General features: G+C 39.8%; 1 protein-coding gene across 5 annotated transcripts in view; it reads right to left on the bottom strand.

Annotated features, from left to right (window-relative positions):
* Nucleotides 1-16,377, bottom strand: part of ANKS1B (ankyrin repeat and sterile alpha motif domain containing 1B) — a 1,177,049-nt gene that overhangs the window by 495,954 nt on the left and 664,718 nt on the right. For all 5 annotated transcript variants that reach the window (XM_053582560.1, XM_053582555.1, XM_053582557.1 and 2 more), the window contains exons 13-14: nt 7,349-7,938; nt 5,012-5,084 (exon numbers count right to left, since the gene is read on the bottom strand). In XM_053582560.1, coding sequence (XP_053438535.1) covers nt 5,012-5,084; nt 7,349-7,938 — 663 coding nt within the window. The remainder of the gene's footprint in view (nt 1-5,011; nt 5,085-7,348; nt 7,939-16,377) is intronic.

The following is a 16,377-nucleotide window of genomic DNA, read 5'->3' as shown; positions in this document are numbered from 1 at the left end:
TTATACCTTAACTACAGTCCTCAGTGATCAAAAAGATAAGCAAGATTTCCAATGTATCTTCCTGTGTAGCATCCACGCTAATTAGAAAGACAAGTCATGCATCCTTGTATAAGAAGGCAGGAGAATTTATATTGATTAATCACCTGTGATGGTCCAGGCCATAAAGTTGAGCATTCCTATCTGCAAATCCAAAATCTGAAATGCTCCAAAATCCAAAATTTGTGAGCTCCATATCATGGCATGAGAAAATGTCACACCTGCCCTCAAGCAACAGATGACAGTTCAAATTTTGTTTCATGCACAAAATGATTAAAAATATTACATAAAATTACCTTTGGGCTATATATATAAGGTGTATATGAAACATGAATGAATTTCGTGTTTACACTTGGGTCCCATCCCCAAGATATTTCATAAGGTATATGCAAATATTCTAAAATCCAAAAAAATCTGAAGGCTGAAAAACTTCTGGTCCCAAGCATTTCACATGAGGGATATTCAACCTGTAGTAGTGTGATGTAAGATTTCACTGTCCAGTAGGCTCGAAGGGTGATTATTAAAAATCTGAATTTACAGACAAGGAAGTTGCCATCAGAGAGGTCAGAAACAATAAAGGTGGGATTTGAAACCGGTCCCATCTAATGTCAAAATCTGTGCTCTGAAAGAACTTTCAAAAAATGAAAACCTGGGAGTGCGTGACAAGGTAGAATATATCATCATATCACAGGTCCAGCATCACTGAAGAAGAGGAATTCTACATAATATGGGGTATTCAATATAGTTGAATCCTATTGTCAACACTGATTTGTTTGGCTTTTGAATCTAATTTCAAGTGGGAAACCACAAGTGGTCTTTGTGAAAATTATGCCTTGGTATGTTCTGAGTGAGAGCTGAGGCTACTGAGCTAAAATAAATTCAGTCAATTTCATTTAATTTTATTTTTATCTTAGTTCTGGACAGCTGAGGTGGCTGGATAAGTTTCAAACTACTGTGTAATTGCTGAGGAAATTATAAGAAAAAAAAGAGGAAACTGATTTCTAGAAGTGAAACTAGTCAGATAATTCACAGAGATGGCTCGGAAGTGAAAATAAGAGGGTTCCAAATCTTTTCCTGGTCCAATAAATATTTCATTTGCAAAATACCTGGCACCAGGCTGGGTACCCGTAGCTCAGTGTTTAGGGTGCTGGCCACATGCTCTAGGACTGGTGGGTTCAAACCCGACCTGGGCCTGCTAAACAAAAAACAATTAGTCAGGCATTGTGCCAGGCATCTGTAGTCCCAGCTACTAGGGAGGCTGAGGCAAGAGAATAGCTTGAGCCTGAGAATTTGAGGTTGCTGTGAGCTATAATGCCATGGCACTATACTGAGGGTGACAAAGTGAGACTCTGTCTCAATTAAAAAACAAAAACAAACAACAACAACAACAAAACCTGACACTGGAAATGTGCAGATGAGGAAGGGCAAACAAAAACACTAAAACAAAATGAGCAAGAGTGTTCATAATGTAATCCTGATCCTTGGTCCTTCATCTTTATTGCTTATGATTTTCTTCTCCCAATCATCTTCTGAGGTTTTAAGCAACAGACCTCACAGATGCTCATAGAACTATGTAGCCCTGTTAAAGCCAGGTGTAGCACTTGAGTCAGGAGCCTTATAAAGCAACCTTGGAGGTAAACCACACACACTGTGCAAAGGAGCATTTCTTCTCATTCATTCTAAATTTACCTCCCATTATCACTTCTCAGCCTTTTGACCAAGATCAAGTGTAACTTACCTCCCATTAATTTCATTGCACGTCCCTCCCCCCTTGTCACGCAAAAAGAGAATACTCAGATTTCATCATACAGCAGTTAGATCACATACACATTTTTCTCTTTTCTTTGACAGGGTACCTGACAGTCTGTGCTCTTTTTTAGTCACTGCTCTTCTCTGATACCAGTTAACTGGTTGGTTTGTTACAATCTGTATTACAATGGATGCCATGAAAAATTCCAAGGAACATGCCAAATTTAACATTAAGACTGTGAAAATAGCTGACATCGTAAAGTTCATAAAGAAAAGGCTTATCTGTATTTATCTTGGTATGACCACAGTGTTGAATGCAACCTCTCCCTCATGGGGGGACAGAGGGAAGGCAAGAGCGAAATTTAATACATATCTCCATGTGTCCGGCTTCTACGTATGTACCATTGCACTTCCCCACAATGACCTTGTCCCAGTATCTCTACTTCTGCCAGTTGGGGAAACCAAGTTGCCTAAGATTAGGCAATCAGTAGTCCATAGCAGAGCTCAGATCTGAATTTATGTCTGTCTGACTTTTTATGTCACTTTGTGATTTCCCAACCATTCTCCCTACCCAAAATATCATTTGTGGAATGCCACCTTGGTGTGCTTGTTTAGTGACCTACCCTTGAGAGGGAAAGGGCTGAAGTGAAGACATAATTCACAACTGGCCTAATTGCTGATTGGAATGCTACGTGTCATGGTCAATCACTCACTTAGTACATAATCAGTGTGTAATTAAGAGGAAAAACTTAAGGCACATACAGAGCCGGTCTTTGTTAATAACAATGATTCTTTTGGGACTGAGTCTCCACTTTTATTTTCATTACCCTGGTAGAAAAATGATAAATAAAGGCAGCAGGCAGGAGGGCAAAGGGAGAGGTTGAGAGAGAATTAAAGGGAAATGATCTGCAGATTTGCCACTAAAATGCCCTAAAAGGGAATTTTGACTGAGTGGCATTTGTAAGATTTATTCTGGCTCTCGGTGCCTGTAGCTCAGTGGGTAGGGTGCCAGTCACAAGCACTGGGGCTGGTGGGTTTGAACCCAGCTGGGACCTGCTAAAAAAAACATTGCCAGGTTGTGGCGGGCACCTGTAGTCCCAGCTACTTGGGAGGCTGAGGCAAGAGGATCACTTGAGCCCAAGTGTTTGAGGTTGCTGTGAGCTGTGACATCACAGCACTCTACCGAGGGTGACATAGTAAAAGCCTGTATCAAAAAAAAAAGTAAGATTTATTCTTATTTTTTTTTATAATCATCTTTATGCTTTTTTTTTTTTTTTGGCAGCTTTTGGCAGGGGCTGGGTTTGAACCTGTCACCTCCGGCATATGGGGCTGGTGCCCTACTCCTTTGAGCCACAGGTGCTGCCCATCTTTCTGATTTTTATGATTCCACAGCACTATTTGTTTGCAGACTTTTAGAACAGTAGAGTCATGTTTAAGGTTACCTGACTGCAGACTTAATGCAAAAATCACCCTTCTAACAGAGAGACTTGAGTTTTCTCAGTCTTGAGGAACTTCTTACTTTCTCACTAAGCAGCTCTCCTATCTTTGAATAAAGATAGAATGAGGGAAGTTGACACGAAATTCTTATTTTCGCATCCGTCAGAAATCTGCGCTCTTACAACTTCCCTGAACCTATTCCATAAGCACATCTGGAAGAACAGCACGGCAACACGTACGTGGCGAGGCTGGACCTCTGGGTCCTGGGAAAGTTCTCCGAGTTTGTCACCATTTCCGTGTGAGAGAACTGGTGACACACTCTGTCACAGAGCTAATATCATACTGTGCCACTGATGTACATATGCAATTTTAAGAATTCTTGAATACTTTTTCAGTTTTCAGTTGTAAAACAAATCTGTATTCCGAAAAAAAGAAGTTAGTTTGGCCTTCTAAAAAATTATCACTAAGCTAACATAGACCCAGATGATTTATAATACGTCTCACTTGTCCCCACAGAGAGGAAATGAGCCAGGCTGTCCTTCCGGGGTCTCATTTAGAACTCCTTATTTTTTTGCAGTTTTTGGCCAAGGCTGGGTTTGAACCCGCCACCTCCGGCATATGGGGCCAGTGCCCTACTCCTTTCAGCCACAGGCGCCGCTATCCCTCTTTATTCCCTTCAGGGAAGGAAGTGTTACCTCTTAGCCACCCAGGCCTAGAACACCATCACAGAATCTTTCTCCAACTTTCTGGTACTTTCCTTTGCAGGTCACTTGGAGCTCTTGTTTTAAAGAATTGTTGGGTTCCACCCCCTACACCTACCCCCAAATGCTGATTAGTAAGTAGCAAAGGGCCTAGGAATTGTCGTTTTTCACCATTGCTAGAAGTGATTCTGATGCAGATGGTCAGTGGGCCACATTTTGAGGAAGACTACCTCATGTTAGCCGTTGTAATGATGCAAGTAGTTAATTTGGTTTTGCTTCAAAAGAAAATGATGAGGATGGTGAGATCTAGGGCCCTTTCTTAATTTTTCAAATATGTTAACTGAGAACATGAAAATGAATAACCAGACCTTTTGGGTTGAGGGGTGTGTGTGTTTGTCATGGAATCCACACACCAACTGCACCTTATTTACCCTGAAGTGGTTATACTGTAGGTCCAGCTGTGGGAGCTCCTGGTAGACCCCATGTCAATCGTGAAGTAATCAAATATTCCTGGACCCACTACAAGACTCCAACAAGGAAATAAAAAATGAGTAGACCAGGAACTGATAAGAGCTTTCCCTCTGAACTTTAGTCAGAGAGAAGAAAATTACCCTGAGTAATGGTAATATATTAATAACTACCAAACCAACTATTTGTAGGACACTCTGCTAGGTACTGTGGGATACATGAAGGAGATTAACACACAATTTTTGCCCAGCTGGAGCTTACAACTTAGCAGAAATGGATAATCTCTTTGGTTAGATGAATGGACTATTTCACTGAGTGAGAAATAATAGTATATGAAGTCATCCAATTCTACAACACTTTGGAATGTGTCATACTGAGCTGTACATAAAGTTGAAAGTTCATTAATATCATATTAAGTGGTACAATGAAATAGCATGAGATAAAAATCTCTCAATTTGCTGCATCAATATTCCTCTAATTGATATTGCTCACAGATCATTGTCAGGACTCAGAGTAGAAGGAAATAATTTGTAGTCACTATTATTATGACAAAATATAAAATCATCTAAAGATTCCTATCGTTATTGACTATCTCTTAAGGTAAAGGAAGGTTTTCTTACTTGTGATTTCACCATTCATCTCTTGAAGTTCACGGTTGATCCCAACATCGATGGAACTCATAATTTTGTCAATCTGTGAGAAACAAAAATCATGTAGGTGGATTATTACACTGACTTTGAATGTTGCATTGTAAAATGACTTTTAAATGCCAGAACAGTCCATATTCTTGCCGTTGTTACTGCAGCAATACCACCATTAAGAGAGTGATAGGGAAGGGTTTAAAGGGAAGCAGAAATCTTTTGGATTGTTCTTTTCCTTTTAATTTAAATTATGATCCCTTCTCTTAAAACTTTCAAAAGTAGCTTGGCTTTTCTTTGTGTTTCTTTCTTATTTGGATGGGGTGGTGATTTAGGAACTGGGTGTTCTTTAAATCAGAAGGGTCTCAGGACAAAGTTCAAGTGACAAAGCATATGCCACCGCTGCCGGGGAGCAGGCTTCCCATCTGACTGAAGGGTGGGTTTCAGGTTTTGGGCACAACCATTGGAGATGAGTTCTCCTTAAACAGTTTGACCAGTCACAAGCTGACTCGTGGCATCCATGCAACAAGAATTTAGGCACAGACACAGTTCTAAGAGAAAAATTATTAACTAACCTTGCCTCCAAAAAAGGATTTCAGATGTTAGTCACAGAATTAAAAAATGTAAGGAACGAGGGTGGCGCCTGTGGCTCAAAGGAGTAGGGTGCTGGCCCTATATGCCAGAGGTAGTGGGTTCAAACCCAGCCCTGGCCAAAAAAAAAAAAAAAAAAAGAACATAAGGAATGATATACTTAACAAAGCTACCCATTTATTTTACTAGTATGGAATTTATAGGAAGATATGACTGTCTAAGCTATAGCCATTTATGGTTTAATCCCTTTTCTAATTTTAACAATGTCAATAAATATGATGATAGATCCCAGAAAGGACCATGTGCATTACTTAAATAGTCCACATTCTTGACCCTGAAACAAATGCAGAGATATTAAGTGATTTTCCCAAATAGCTTAATTCAGAATGTCCCTCTCAGAACCATATGCATTTCTAGTTCTCAGAATACTAGAGTGACCTATCATGCTTCAAAAACCTAATCCAGGCGGGGTGTGGTGGTTTACACCTGTAATCCTAGCACTCAGGGAGGGGGTGGGGGGAGGATCCTTTGAGCTCAGGAGTTTGAGACCAGTCTGAGTAAGAGCAAGATGCTGTCCCTAAAAATAGAAAGATTAGCTGGGAATCATGGTAGGTACCTATAGTCACAGCTCCTTGAAGGCTGAGGCAGGAGGATCACTGAACCCAGGAGTCTGAGGTTGCTAGGCTGATACCATGGAACTCCATTCTGGGGCAACAGAGCGAGATTATGTCTCAAAAAACAAACAAACAAATCAAAACCCAATCCAAGAAAGTACCATGAAGGCTATGTTAACCAGTTTGATGAAAATATTTCAAATTGTATATAAAACCAGCACATTATACCCCATGCTTACATTAAAGTACACAGCTATTATTTAATAAAAAATAAAAATAAAGAAGAGGGAGGGAAACTACAAAACAAACAAACAAACTAACAACAACAAAAAAAACCTAATCCAACTGGTAGAGTCTTTTGAAGACAAAATGTAATGTGCTGGAATGCTATACCAAGAGGGATTATGGTCCATTCTTTGCAGAAATTCAAGAAAAAGCCAAGAAACTTTATTATTTTATGATGTAATCCTCCTTAGGGACAAAGGATAATATTTCATAGCCTTATGAGGACGCTTCCTTTCTGAATAATGCTATAAAATTAAAGATTTTGTCTTTACATAGAATTTAACGTAGTGATACTTGACCCCCAAAGTTTTTATTTTTCTTGAATGCTTCCCTGACAGTTACATAGGGGAATATCAAGTGATGAGTGTTTATTGCCTGGCGCTTGGAGAAGAGCCAGGACCACATTGTTTACCATTAAGGTTAAGATTCTAAGGAGCTCTTGTGAAAATATAAGATACTTAAAAGAAAGGAGACAAGCTAACAAAGAGTTTAGCGAATAGCAAAGTGACACAGAGCAAAATACCAAGCTTTTTCTCAATTTGTCAGCTACAGGGCTTGCTAGGACAAGATGTGAACATTCTCTCATAGCTAGTTATTACTTCTGCTTGACATCCATTTCTATGGAAACAATAGATTAATCCACATGTGTGGAACTGTGTTTTTATACTTGCTGTGAAATTATCATGTATTACCCATAGAACCTTTCCATTCCAGTTGGAGCTGTGTGCGTTATTTATTTTTTTCCCTCTAAAAGGCTAAATATCCTTCCCCCAATCCTCCCTTGGCTCCAAAGCCTTCTGTAAAGACCAGCAAGAAGAACAAAGCTTACTTCCTCCCATTCGGATGTGAAGGATGGTGTTCTTTCAGAATTCCCTTTAGAACTGTGTTCAGCAGTTGAAGCTTCACTCCAGTTAACTCTTGAGGTTTTCTCATTGCAAGGGTAGACAATGAGATCGGAATCGGATTTAGAGACATTTTTTGATAAATGCATGTCGATCAAGGCCTTAGGCAATGACCTTATTCTCCCCAGAGTACAGGCTCGCTCCACAAATCCTCCTGTGTTCATAACCCACTGGTCCCCATTTCGGGATCCACTCCTGGTTGATCTTGTGCCAACAATGGTATGGTTTTCCAGTTGGTTGGTTCTTTTATGAAAAATTGTCCTACTGACCACTTTGGGTTTAACTTTCTTTACCAAAGGTTCCGACTTATTTTCTACTGGAGACTTATTGAAGGGCAGAGGACTGCTTGCCAAACTGATTTCGTTTTGTTCTTCTTCACATTTTTCTCTTTTCCCATAGAGATGAAAGGGATTTTCAGGGGATTCACAGGCTGGAGAAGATCCATGAAGGAGGCCCGCAAATTGCCCAGGATCATATTCTTTGGGGGGATCACTGTCCTTCTGTTGAGCGAGGTCATCTGCAAAAGGGAGGAAAGGCTGTCAGGATGCATGTTTATAAAGGACTCTGGACCAGTGTGATGAAAATGTGTCAAACGGTCTATGAAACTAGTGTATGGTGCCCCACGATCACATTAATGTACACAGCTATGATTTAATAAAAAAAAAATAAATTAAAAGGAAAGAAAAAGGACTCTGGAAGCCAGGATACAATAGAAGTGCCCTTACAAACTTGTGCAATATCCAGGTATTTGATTTGTGGCTTCATAGCAATACCTTCACTTTGTGAAATACCCATGACCCTACAGTGCCATGTATAAAGTGAATGTGTGCGTGGGTGAAAATCAAACCTTCCTGATAAAACTGAGGGTTCATTTCAAAGGTATGCATTGTGTATTCATTAACTATTTGTATATGTTTCTCCCTTGAATACAGGGTGTATTTTTTTAGTGAAGGAACAAAATTGGGTTTTTTTGAGGTAGAACACTCATTTTCAAACCCTCATTAAATGAATGAATCATCCTTAGTAGGACATCAAGCAGGTATCAAGGTCATCTATAGACATCCCCTGCTCTCTTCCCCACAAATAAATTAAACACAAAGTCTTGAAAAGAGATACAATTAGAAGTAATTTAAGTTTAATATTCCTGATGAGATTACTTTAAATATAAAATTAAGAATAAATCTGTGGAGATTATATGATTTAGACAAAAAGGATTTGTTCAGGCTTGACACAGGCCAACAATGCAACCCATAAGATCATTAAGAAATGAGACTCTTTTTACAGGGAACTGAGCTATTAACACAAAGCTATCTTTTTCATTCTTCTTTGAGATAGCATTGATTATTTTCTAATTTCTTCACATCTTTGGAAATGTAATGCAGAAAAAAAAAACCCAAAGAATGATCATTTGTATTGCTTCAGAAGTTATTTTCCTAAGATAAAATATAAATTTTCTCTGAGATTTAAAATGCACCATGCTTTTATATGACTTAATATTTTAAAGATAATACTGTGTTGTAAACCTGGCCAAAGAATTTTGCAAAGGAAGTAAGTTTTCTTTTTTCAGTGGCCATTTTAATTCCTATAGATAGCTAAATATTTGCCAAGCTCAAAAGCTAAATTACTCTTGCAAAGAAGCATAACCAGTGTGATATATAAGGACAAAAAGTTCAAGGTTGATTTGCTGATTCATAATTTAGAGAGGTTAGTTACTTTCATAAACATCAAACAACAGTATTTTTAGAAATTAACAAGTAACATTTAATGAGCATATACTGTTTACTAGTCATTGAATTGGGAATTATATTTATATTATCCCATTTGATCCTCATAACAATCCTGCAATGATCTTGATTATTAAGAATAATCAAGACTTTCTAATGGAAAGTGATACAGACAGAATATTGAATTCTCATATATAAAAAATGGTAACTGTAATAAGTCTCATCAGACATTTTTCCAGAGGATGCTACAGACAAATCTACACTTTATATTAAAGACTGGCCCTTGGTCTCTATAGGGCTCTCTCCCCAGGGAGTTGGTAAAAGCAAGTATATTCCCAGTTTCAGGTACCCCCAGATCTCACCCTGGTTCTTACTTGGCCTTTTCAAACAGATGATACTCCTCTGTCAGACCTGTCAGGCCATCATACTGAGATGGAAGAAAGAAAAATGATAGGGAGAAAGATCTAAGAGATAGAAACACAAAAGCGCAACAGTTTCTATCACACTCAAGACTCCATCTTTCTATAAAGTGGTTATGCTAATCCTGATGACGCCATGTTGTTTTCCTGTCACAACAGAAGCCATTCTTGGGGCAGAATACTGAGTGGATGGTGGGGAAAAGTAGCTCTGAACTTTCTCTAGAGTTTCCAAAAAAAACTTACTATATCCATTTTTTAGAAGTCAAAACTAACACTTAGAAGACTTAAATTGCTGACATTTCCCTACCTAGTCAGTGATTAAGCTGAGGTTCGAATAACAGATTCTTACCCTTTGGCCTGGAAAATAGATGCATTAATATTACTAGTAGGATAAAAAATAATCTAGGGTTGGGTTTACCCTGAGGATAAGCAAGGAGGGTCTTTGTGGGGAAGGGACATATTTTTTGTGTTCATGACTATTCCTAGAATTTGGGAAAAGTAGACTAGAAGCATTAGAATTTTTTGTTTGTTTTTGTTTTTCTCTGCTTTCTTCTCGGAGATAAGCCAATATTAAGAGAAAATAAGGAATAAGGTCTGGTATTCTGCTTCAATTTATTTTATCTCTTTTTGTTTGTTCTGTTTTGAGACAGAGTCTCACTTTGTCACCCTGGGTAGAGTGCCATGGTGTCACAGCCCACGGCAACCTCAAACTCTTGGGCTCAAGCGATCTTCTTGCTGCAGCCTTCCAAGTAGCTGGGACTACAGGCACCAATACAACACCTGATTATTTTTAGGGACTGGGTCTTGCTCTTGCTCAGGCTGGGCTTGAACTCCTGAGCTCAAGCAATCCACCCACCTCAGCCTCCCAGAGTGCTATGATTAAAGGTATGAGCCTCCACACCCAGCCCCTTATTCTCTCTTTTATCTTCCCAGGGTATTTGGATCCTCGAAAGTACTTTCCAACATAAGCATGTTGCTACACTGCAACAGTAATGGTGAGTGATATAGTAGGAAGAGAGAATTCTGAAACAAGAAAGTTTGGAATTTCATTTTGAAAGTTCTAAAGAAAGCAACTGAAAAGTGCCAGCCTATTGTAGGAAAAAGATAAATCTAGGTAAATCTTAGTCAAAGGGTTTCTGACCATGTTCCTTATCTAGAATAATCATAAGTTTAGGGGTGTAATATTATTCAAAGTGTTCTGTGAGTACTATCATTAGGTTACTATCCCCTCAGTGGTTTGGCCAAAATGACTATTTATTACAATCCCTAAATGCTTTCTATTGTCCAAGTCCTCTAGTCACAAATAGTCACTTCTCTAAGTAAAACAATTTACTTATTAGCTTATAAAGCTTAGTTTTTTGAAAAAGAGTTTTTAGTATTGGGTTAGTTGATAACATCTGCCAAGAGTGGAGAAAAGACAAATATTGCTTATGTATTTCAATGGCCAAATTCTACAGTTGATCTTAGCCAAAAGGCCAAGAAGAGATCAGTGGCCAAGATCTAAAGATTACTCAAATCGAGGAAGATAGAAGTTGATACAAAACCTCCGGAAAAGCCTGTGAGGTGGATTAATTACAGCTATGGCTCCAATCTGCTCGTGGCTCCTGTAGATACAACCCTCCCGGCGTCCAGTCCTCCCATCCTGACTCCCAGCATGGCCACGTGCCTTGTGCTACTCAATTGGACAGCAGCAAACCAGGAAGAAGCCGAGATTGAGAAGCATTTCCTCTTTATCCTTGTTCTCTTCTTGCTCTTGGAACCTACCACCATGGGAACAAGCCACGTTGGCCAGCTGGATGATGAAATGATATATTTCCCAGCCATTTTAAATTGTAGTTTGTAAGCTGGCAAGGTAGGTGGCTCTGCTTATAATCCTAGCACTCTGGGAGGTAGAGGTGGGTGAATTGCTTGAGCTCAGGATTTGAAGACCAGCCTGAGCAAGAGAGAGACCCCAACTCTAAAACTAGATGGGCATTGTGGTGGGCGCCTGTAGTCCCAGCTACTCGGGAGTCTGAGGCAAGAGGATCCCTTGAGCCCAAGAGTTTGGGGTTCAGTTTGAGGTTTGTGAGTCACAGCACTCTACTCAGGGCAACAGAGACTCTGTCACAAATAAACAAACAAACAAATAAGTAAAATGTAGGTTGTATTATTTTTTAGCTATGGTGAAACCAATAGATCAGGAGATAATTGCCATTGAAAAGACAGACTGTTAGACTCATTGAGCAGGGGCATGCCACAGAGGCAGTGAGGGGTGGGGTACACAGGAGCTCCAGTATCAGTCAGGAGGCAGGTGGAGTGAGCAGAGATCGTGAGTAAGAGCCTTTATGGTAAGGAAATAAGCAAAGCAGGGACAAGCAGTTTTCAGATTGGCTAGTTTAAATAATTTTAGCAGAGCTGGCATGTAGGAACTGAATCTACTTTACTTACCTGGCTCCAGGCTCTGTGGTCACTAGGGCAGGTGAATGAATAAAGGCCTAGAGTGGGAGAGCTAGATAAAGGAGGTGGCTGGGGAACTGGGGTAAGGACAGGTTGTTTTGCATATGAAAAGCATGCTTCCAGGTGAATAGTTTACTATCTCTAGGCCTTAGCCCCGTGAGGGGCAGTCCCTTGGGGTTAGCAAGGCTCCTAAGATATCAAAACATAAAAATAAGAACAAACAAATAAACAAAACAGGAAATAAAATGACCCATCGTCCCAGCCAACAGCCAGCCAACTTCCACACATGTGAGTCCTTCTAGGACCAACACACCCTGAGCCAATTAGCCAGCTGAGCACAGGTGCAGTAGCAAGCACAGTCAGGATGAGCTGAAGCTGGCCAGGACCAAAAGAAAACACCTACCTCTTGGCAATGGTGAATTGAGCTGCAACAAACATTCTAGTGCAAATATCCCTGTGGTAAAATGATTTTTTTTCATCTGTGTAGAGCTGAAATGCATTCTTCTTTTATTTATCATTTATGATAAAGTATCATAAAACTGGCTTATGAAGAACAGGAATTTATTTCTGTGTATTAGTCCAATCAGGCTGATATGGTAAAGTACCATAAAACTGGGTGGCTTAGAAAGAACAGTTTATTTCTCACAGTTCTAGAGACAGTGAAGTGAAAATCAAGGCACCAGTAGATTCAGTGTCAAGAGAGGGCTAATTTTATGGTTCATAGACGGTGCCACCCTGCCTGTATCCTCACGTGGTGGAAGGGGTAAAGGAGCTCTTTGAAGTCTTTTCACATAGTCTCTGCCTTCAAGACCTAGTGACCTCTCAAAGTCCCCCTTCCTAATACCTAATATCATGTTGGGGGGTATAGGAGTTCAACATCTAAATTTGGGGGGACATAAACATTTGGACCACAGCAAGAACCAAAGCAATTAGAAAATTTTCTATTTTGTAGAACACACGAAATGTTGCTATTATTTTGACAATAACTTTTATTCTTGAGGATTTAACTTTTACAAAGAACTGTAGTAATACTGAGCCTATCAGTCACTCTATAAAAATTGTTTTGACATGGTAATCATGTGGGATGTACTTTTTTTTTTTACTTATATATTTTTAAAAAGTATATTTTGGAAAAGAGTTTTGTGTTTTCTTCCTGTTTCTTTAGATAAAACTGAGGCAAAATATATAGATTAAATTGTTTTCATAACTTGTCTAATTTAATTTCACACTTCTCTTTTGATAAGTGAATATTTCATGCCAAGGTACAGAACTAAATAGGTGTGAATTTCTATCTGATAGCTATTCAGAACATCATTAGCATTTCAAAGAAATGTCAGAGTACACATCCCAGTAGTAAGCAGTTCAGTGTCTTTTTATCCCTCTTCTCTTGTTCTTCACTACCTATATAAACACCTAACTAACAACAAAGCTCAAAATTTCATGTCAAAATGGAGACCAATTATTGAAAACAAATGACTTTTATAGATATTATAAGATTTATATTATAGATCATAACTTTTGTCTATATATATTATATAGATTTATATTATAGATAACTTTTGTCAATTGGGTCACTGCATCCCCTTTAGGAAACCAAAAATTATTCCATTTTCAGGGATTCTAGTGCTGTTGTCAATGTTAGTAGAAATGGTAAAATTATTTCACAAATATGTATAAAACACTTCCCATGTACCAGGTGGCAAAAATTCAGCAGTGCCAAAGGCAATGTTCTGTTTTCATGGTGCTTATATTTTAGCAGAAGAGACAATTACATGCAAATAACAAAATAGAATAATTTCTGATAATGGGATGTTCTATGAAGAAAACCAAGCCAAGTAATGAGATGGGGAGGAAAGGAAGATGGCTCAAGGTGATTAGTGAGTGTCTTTCTGAGGAGCTGATGTTGAACAGATGCAGCTTGGAACTGTTCATTCAAAGTTTTGAGGGAGGATTACTGCTAGGCAGAAGGAAGAGAGATGAAAAGTCCCCAAGGCCATTATGAACAATGGGAAACCAGTGTGGCTTTAGCAGAGTGGTGAGGGATGGGTGCAATAGTCATTGATCAAACTGGACATGAAGGTAGGGGTAGGGTTGGCATGATCTGATGTAGACTTTCCAAAGATACCTGGTATTTCGGATGGCAAGAACATGACAATGGCATGGTGTTTTTTTTTAAATCACCCCAAAATCACGTCATAAAAACAATACATGAGATAGTAAAAGAATAAAATAAGCACAATTGTGCTACTGAAAAAAAGGTAGTATCTTTAAGGACTCTAGGTATCACGTAATTATTTTATTGCTACTGAAAAAAAAGGTAGTATCTTCAAGAACACTAAGTATCAAGGAATCACCACAGTGTTGGAAAATGAGTGGGAACAGCCAAATAATGTGATAGCCACAGCATCTAGAACTCCATCAAAGGGAAATGTGATGGAGACTACAAGCCACGGAACCCAGACATGGTCATTAGATCCCAATTCCCAAAAGGAGAAGGCCCTACCTTACCTTACACAAGATCTTGGGCAATAAAATAGGAGAAAAACCAGCAGACCTTGAAAAAAAATCCTATAAGACAACAGGAAGCAGCATAGGCTCTTGGGAATCTCAGCAATACCCAGTACATACCTACTTCTAGTAGGCTAGAGATTTACTCTAGAGAAAAGCTTTTAGGAGCAGAATGCAAATGGAACAGGGTAAAAACACCAGAGATGTGAGGGAGAAAAACAATTCATACAATGGGCAGGAGGCTGGCACGCATGGCTGTTGTACAGTGGAGAAAGACCTTGACACTGGGACAGCAGAGTACAGTGTTCAGATGTGAGAGCATTGCTTGGGAAGGCAAGGTGCACAGGTAGCAGCAGGAAAGCCTTCCCGAATTGAGCAGAGAAGGACCCATGTTTCTTCACACTGCATAGTAATGACGAAGGAGAGAGTTCTTGAGCCTCGAAGTCAGGAAAGTTACTGTGGCTCATCCCCACCCGCACGAGAGAACCTCTTTCACTAGTCAAGGGTGTCCCTTCTCATTAAACATGGGCCACAAAAAAGGATTCAGATAGAACCCCATTTAAAGATATTGCAAGAAAAAGAGATGGAAATTAGTATCTAATAGTAAAACTGAACCAAGAAAAGGCCTCAAAGAATTTGAAAAGTGTGACCTCAAATTTCAAAACTAGTTGAAAGAAATTAAGAAAACAATTAAAGCTCTGAAAGAATAAGCTAAATCCTAAGGAGAGAAGTTCAGACGTGAGATGGGTGGCCCTGCCCTTTCTTCTAATCCTTTCACTCTGTGAACAATTCAGTCCTGATGTCACTGGCTGGGGAAGAGAGAGACGGTTTCACATTTAAGTGGGAAGGGGGTATGCAGAGGTCTAGAGGAGGGAATCAGAGCCTCGGGAATGCAATAGTAGTGTCCATATTTGGGGCAACCCAGGGCGGCATGTTGGAGCCCAAACAGGGTTAGGTCCACATGTGGGAGTCACCCAACATGGTAAGTCAGAGGCGGGGTGAGGTGAGAGGAGAATCCATGCAGGGGGAGTGCCCTGGCAGGAGTCAGAAAGGAGTGAAGCAAGGAGGATATCCCTGCAGAAGGTCAGCATAGGGTATCAGAACACAGACGGGGAAGAGGGAATTCGCGTCCAGAAGAGGGAAGTGTTCATGTATGGAGTGGCCTGGCATGGGATGCAGTTTTAGTTGACTTACGATTTTTTCCGTAAAGTTCTATTACATATATGCATATCACATGGTGTATATTATATATAATTTTCAATGCATACACGTTTAGAATTTTTATATTTTCATTGGTTAACTGAAACTGGTATTGTTTCATAATGATCCTCTACATCCTTAGTGATGCCTTCAGTGTTAAAGTCTATTTGGCCTGAAGGTAATATGTCTGTAGCTACCCCAGTGTTCCTTTCACTAATATTTCTCAGGTGTAACTGCTTTCATCTTTGTGTGTGTGTGCGTGTGTGTGTGTACCCTTAGATAGATGTATTTATTATAAGGAACATAAAGATAGATCTTGTTTTCTTTCTATCTAACCATCTTCCTTTTAACTGGTGAGTTTAGCTTAGTGATGTTTACATACTCCATGACTGGCCCAGCAGGGATGACATGGAGGTGGCTGCAGCACCTGGTGCCCTGGACCTGAGAGGTCAGAATGGCATTAGTTGCCATAACCCAGGAACAGAAGCCACCAGGTCTCTGCTGCTCCCATTCCTGGAGCAATGTTGCCACACAGACCCCAAGTCTCCACCCCAAGACTCCAGCACTGTAGTGGGGCCCATGGCTCCACCCTGGAGGCTCCACCCTGGAGGCTCCAGCATTTCCCCTCAGCCCCGAGGCTTCCTGATCAGTCCAGAGGTCTGTGGTGGC

Source organism: Nycticebus coucang, chromosome 3, assembly GCF_027406575.1.
Source record: "Nycticebus coucang isolate mNycCou1 chromosome 3, mNycCou1.pri, whole genome shotgun sequence".
NCBI lineage: Eukaryota > Metazoa > Chordata > Mammalia > Primates > Lorisidae > Nycticebus > Nycticebus coucang.
This window is presented reverse-complemented; position numbering and strand designations above follow the sequence as displayed.